The sequence below is a fragment of the Acyrthosiphon pisum genome, chromosome A2 (genome assembly GCF_005508785.2).
Source record: "Acyrthosiphon pisum isolate AL4f chromosome A2, pea_aphid_22Mar2018_4r6ur, whole genome shotgun sequence".
Classification (NCBI taxonomy): domain Eukaryota; kingdom Metazoa; phylum Arthropoda; class Insecta; order Hemiptera; family Aphididae; genus Acyrthosiphon; species Acyrthosiphon pisum.
In genome coordinates, this window is record NC_042495.1 from 56,965,276 (window position 1) to 56,971,286 (window position 6,011).

The window sequence follows — 6,011 nt, forward strand, 5'->3', positions numbered from 1 at the left end:
CATATCAGGTAGGCAATCTACTGCGGTAGATCGCGGACTCCGTGCTGTTTGTACGTAAGTGTATGGTTAACTCTAAAATATAAAAGTCATACCAAGTTTGTCGTTTTTACTTAATTCCACTACGATGGATTAATATAATCAATTAATACAAAAACCCAACCTAACCGTACTAAAATCCGATGCGTAAAAAAAACCAAATTTAACCCTTTTTAAATTAGCCTATCTTCTTCCCAGTGGTCTAATCTACCCACAGACATTCATTTATATATAAAACAAATAATAAAAACTAACCACATAGAGTGTATGTCGCTACGTGTCAACGATACACTACTGTGTGATTAATATTGTGCACTTAAGAGGCCGTAACTTCGGAATTACTTATAGCACAGCATAGAAACTTAGATAATAGCCGATTCTCAGGCATATATATTGATACAAATAATAATATTAATCAACAAACATGCCAGATTAACCAATATATAATACACTATTATTATTTTTATAATAATATAATTTTTTTTTATATATATAACCAATAGCAACCATTTATATACAAATATTTCTACCGTAAATTATCAAAATCCCTGTTTGAGCACTTCTATTATTTTTTCCTGGACAACCCTTATCACTTAGGGGTATGAAAAATAGATGTTAGCCGATTCTCATGCCTACAGAATATGCATAAAAAATTTCATAAAAGTCGGTCAAGCCGTTTCGGAGGAGTATGGCAGCGAAAACTGTGACACGAGAATTTTATATATTAGATAATTACTTTACGACTACACCATAAGTTTCAGTTATTGTAGCAAAAATGTAAGACACCCACATACACTAATTATTTGAGTGCTTGGCACTCGTAGTCGTTGCTCTCGAAGCGGACGCCGCGCCGTCACGTCGTTTTTCTTCACTCAGAAAATAAATATCTCAAGTTAAAAAAAACCGGCTGACGAGTATATAACAGCTATATATCTTAAACACTCTTATTAGGTATAGAATATTGAATACCCAGGACCTAAGCAAGTTCCGCTAAGAAATCTTGAAACATGGTAAAGTTAAACTGTCCGCTACATGACACGTTGTCGAGTTGTAAACTTTAAAATCACACCCAAACTCTGGTTTTTGTTTTCAACACTCGTCGGAATCATGTATAATTGTTATGGTTACTTCATATATTTTACCCATTGAGAGTAAAAGAAGGCGGATGTACAATATATAAGTACCTAGAATTATTATCATGCGAAAACTGAAGAATATCTTACAACCAACGTCTCCGTTGATGGCGCGACTCGCTGTCTGCGTAACCGGTGGGAGATTTTTATGGGTTCTCCATTCACCCCCTCCCCTCCCTCTCAGAACAGTTAAAAACACTTTTACTCATTTTTCACGCCCGGCATCGCTACCTCTCGTATATGCATATATATATATATATATATAATATATATATATATTCGTGGAAAAGGACGACCCATATTCCGTTTAACGTGGTAAGCGCTTTAAAATACGTCCAGCTTGGTTTTTTACGACGTCAATCGTGCAAGAACCATTGCGTGTTTACGTAAAAAAAAATAAAGCTATTCCGATTATGTTTCCGTTGCATAATGTTTAATTGATTTTCTAACCGAAACAAGGAAGTAACATAAAAACAATTGAAGTAGAGATAAATTTCATTGTGTATTTTTTTAGCGCTTTTGCGTTGAAAACGAAACAAGCGCCAAGTAGCCGAAACGATAATAATATAATATTCAGTACAGAATATGTATAACAAAAACAATAGTAAGTAGAAGTGCAGTTCACCAGACATAAACGCATTGGTAGTTTGTGCTTCCGGAAAAGTTTTTATACGATGTTTATACACGCGACTAAAAATATGGATTATAAAACACATGTTTTTCCATGACAAATGCATGTTCTGCGAGAAATTAAGAAATATTATGATTATATACCTATACAAGAACGTTCATTTTTTTCAAGCCCTATTATGGATTTATTCCCTATTCGTATTATAATAATATTTCTAGATTATTTCAAATACATGTTTGGCTGTTGTTACAAATAAGAATAATGTAAATAATGAAAAAAAAGTAGCTGAGGAAAACTCGAGAAAAACTAAGGAAGTGAATTCAAAGTAATATTACCTGTATAATTTGACGATTGGGTATATTATTTTGTTCACAAATGGAAATCCTAAAAAAAATTGATGCTTATTGAATATTTTTTCTAATATAATTTGAAAGTTCAAGTTAATAATGAAGGTACCTAATAATTGCTCGTTTTGTTAGTTCATCATATATAATCATTAAATATAATGGCTCAATCCAGATGATATTTTTAAGTGTCAAAATTATTTTTTCTAACATTTTATTAATTGGTCGAATGTTTGGTGGAATGGAACACCACACCACGAAGTCAGTTCTACATTGACAACGAATTATGTTTTTTATTTTTATTTAGTATTTTACATTTAAATATTTATAATTTATGATGCCAAATTGCCAAAGTTAATATCGTTTTTCTGAAAGTGAAGTAAATATATTATGTGTAAGTACACATTAGTATTTATTTTCTATACTGATATGTCGATACTACGATTCGTTTGACACGGTTTTAACAAAAATGTTTTCGACCTTTACACTAAAGTTAAGCGTACTTAAACAAATACTATTAGTGATAAATGATAATAATAATAATAATGTTGGTTTAACAACATAATAATAAGCGCATTAACCTCAGTGTTGCGGTTATTAAACGTTAGCAATTCGTAATTCGTACACAATATAATATATATATATATATATATACGTTTAATATGGTACGCGTTGTTTTCAGTCAGCCACGAGGTAAAGTTTTAGTAAATTAGCATTAGAATGTGCAGGCTTATCGAACGATGCAAATATCCCCTGCGAAGGTATTCTCGAAGAACTACGTGTAGATTATATTTAATGGGTTATCAAATATACGAACGAAAAATAATATCATCTTGCCGTTACCCGTTCTAAACCACCATGTTTCAATAGAGATCATGCTACCAGATATTTTTGTTTTATAAAAGTCTATTATTATAAGTTATAACTATAATTATTAGGACGGGTCAAAATATTTGTATTCTATTTCATAAAAAAAATATCTACAATACAACAGCATCTAATAGTTGGCTTTAATAAGTAAATAATCTCACTGCATGGGGAGAGTACTTTGATCGATGGGGATTAATGGTTTTTGTCAGTATGAGATTAACGTTGAGGTTTGATGTGTACACAACGTACTGTAATGAAGTTAAAATTCATATTTAACAAATACTTGCGTGAAACTTATCAAAACCGAAAGATTTAAGGTTGTTATTATTATGGTTGAGTACTTGCGTATGACTTATTAGATTATTGATATTGGTATTATTATCGTTATCATTTATTATAGTGACGTTGTAAAATATTTTATATTAATTATTAAACTGTAGTTTTGGCCAATGATATCGCAAAAGGTTCACAATTTCATACATGCGTTGCGTATACTGATTTATAATAGCTAGGGGAACCAACACGCCCCTTATATTGATTACCCTAAGCGACACCCCTTCCCCCACCACAAAGTTAGCACTCCTTGGCAACAACCCCGAAACATCCACTCTTTCCGCACTGATAAACACACACTAAATATATATATACAAAATACAAATAAAATATATAAATCATTATTGTACAATATTTCTCTCTTATTTCTGCCTATTAAATTTATCTGCATATTGTATAGGTACATATTACATAATACATTTTTGGTTTTTAATCGAAAATGTTGGGCTACAATCACCAATATACTAGCTCTTTAATAACGTATCATTTTAACTACCTATTTATATTTAACACAACAAGATCAAACCTATACCTAATGAGTTAATACTGGGATTGTCTACATAGATCATTATAACGGCTCTTAAACGGACTTCAATATAATAAATAAACACGTCTGCAATATATATAGTAGGCATACCTATATTTGTTAGATTTTCTCTCTATCTATCTCTCGAACTCTATTAGCCTAACTATTTGTTTGTAATGAAATCAGGCTGAAAATACGCCAGACGGGTTTAATACAATAAAAAGATATACCTATCTAAATACATAGTAAAAGGTAATCACGATACGCATTGCACGATATTCTTTTTCATTCGATTTTTTTTCCGCGTACAATGGAATGGTTATCACTTATCACTGCTTACTTTAAATTTATTTTGATAAATAGCTTAGAAATGATTTCGAAGCATCACGTTCAGAAATGTGTAACTGCATAAAACACCTTTGAAAATTTGAATCATCTAAAGTGTTTAACAATACAATCAATATAAAATAGTATAAGTTTAAATAATCTAAAAACAGGCACTATCAATACAAAACGTTTGTCTAAAACGTTAATCCAAAAAAGCATTCCACTTTTATGGGAAATGTTTTTAATTAATAAAATATCGTCAGTTATATAGCTCAATATTCAATACTTAATGCTTATTGTATAGGTAATAAGTAATAACTATAATAAACTGTTATCTACAATAGTTCAATAACATACAACATTATAATAAGATAGGTACCTATATATATTGAGAAATAAAGAAAATGTATAAATAATATGTGCCAACATTTCAAAACACATATTGTTCGTGAACAAAACCACTAAAACATAAATAAAAATACACTTAAAGATAAATTCAAAACGTCGGACGTCTCATCAATGGATTTTAGATCTATTAAACGAAGACGCTTGAAAGTGGTTAACAGGAAATACAAAAACAGTATTGGCATCGCGCGTCGTAAAGGCTATAATATAGGTAGGTGCGCTGTATAGTATAAAATAGTAAATGGAAACTCTCGATGTTTAGAGTCGACAAAAAGAGTGGCGAAGATAAATGAAATAGCATAGGTATTAAAATTGAAGAGTCGAAGAAAAAAACACTCCTTCGGAAAATAGGATTTAAATTAGATTATATTGATTCAAAGATGCAAACTAATGTTAAACAAATCGACACAATAAAAAAATACTATGTTAAAAATCTAGTAAAATGCTTTTAGTTAAATTATTGGAAGTAAAAAGTTTAAAATTAAAAATAAAACCCAGTCCAATGAATGAGATGACAACTTCTACAATGCAAATAAAGTTTGCCAATCTATAGAAAACAAACGCATAGTATAAGTTTATTGAATATTATAGTTGAGCACTTAATTACCATTCCACTGTGTATGTATGATAAGTTTCATGCAGTTACTATTTACCTAGCAGTCGGTTAACTTTATATTGATTGAATATATAAGTAAGCCATCGTCAAATAGACTCGCCTGAGTTAAATAAATAATTAATGTGAATCATAATACATTTATATAATTAAAGACCTGCATTATTAAAATATTTCATTTATATCTCTCTGTTATAATCATCACATAACTCTAATATTATTGTCGAAAGGTTTGTTATTATTTCTAAACATAAATATTTAATTAAAATACCTACAGTAGTTGAGATATAAATTTTTTTATTTAAACAAAATATTTTATAATGTAAAATAAAATGCAATAATAAAACTAAGATTTTACAATTTGGAAATTCACCAAATTTTATTTTTCTGAAATTAAAATTTCATTAAGTAGTTAAAAAATATTTTGGGTAAATATAATCATTTAATATTTATTAATGAATCAAATTCTCGATTACATAAGATGACTAGTTAATTATCAAAATAAACCAATATTACTAAACAAATGAATTATAAAAATTGTATATTGATAAAAAAAAACGTAAGCTGTAATAATGAAAGGAAATAGAAAAAAAACGAATTTGGTTCAAAGACAATTTTCAGTTTGTAAATTGTTAATAAAAAAATGCCTTAAGGGGAATTCGATACCGTGATTTTCTGTTTTCGTCTAACATACGCGCGACATAGTATTTTAGACTTGTTTTTTTGCAAAATATTCCAATTGATCTATTGAAAGCGATAAGATTTCTGAAAACAGATTTGAATTTGTCGTCAA

At 29.4% G+C, this 6,011-nt stretch overlaps 1 protein-coding gene across 6 annotated transcripts in view; it reads right to left on the reverse strand.

Moving 5' to 3' along the window:
* The window catches only part of LOC100160807 (high affinity cAMP-specific 3',5'-cyclic phosphodiesterase 7A), a 136,750-nt gene that overhangs the window by 66,837 nt on the left and 63,902 nt on the right, over positions 1-6,011 (reverse strand). The window contains exon 3 of one of the 6 annotated variants that reach the window (XM_029490426.1): positions 2,136-2,184. The exons of the other annotated variants lie outside the window; for them this stretch is intronic. Within the exon in view, the coding sequence (XP_029346286.1) occupies positions 2,136-2,184 (49 nt within the window). The remainder of the gene's footprint in view (positions 1-2,135; positions 2,185-6,011) is intronic. 6 annotated transcript variants of the gene reach the window in all.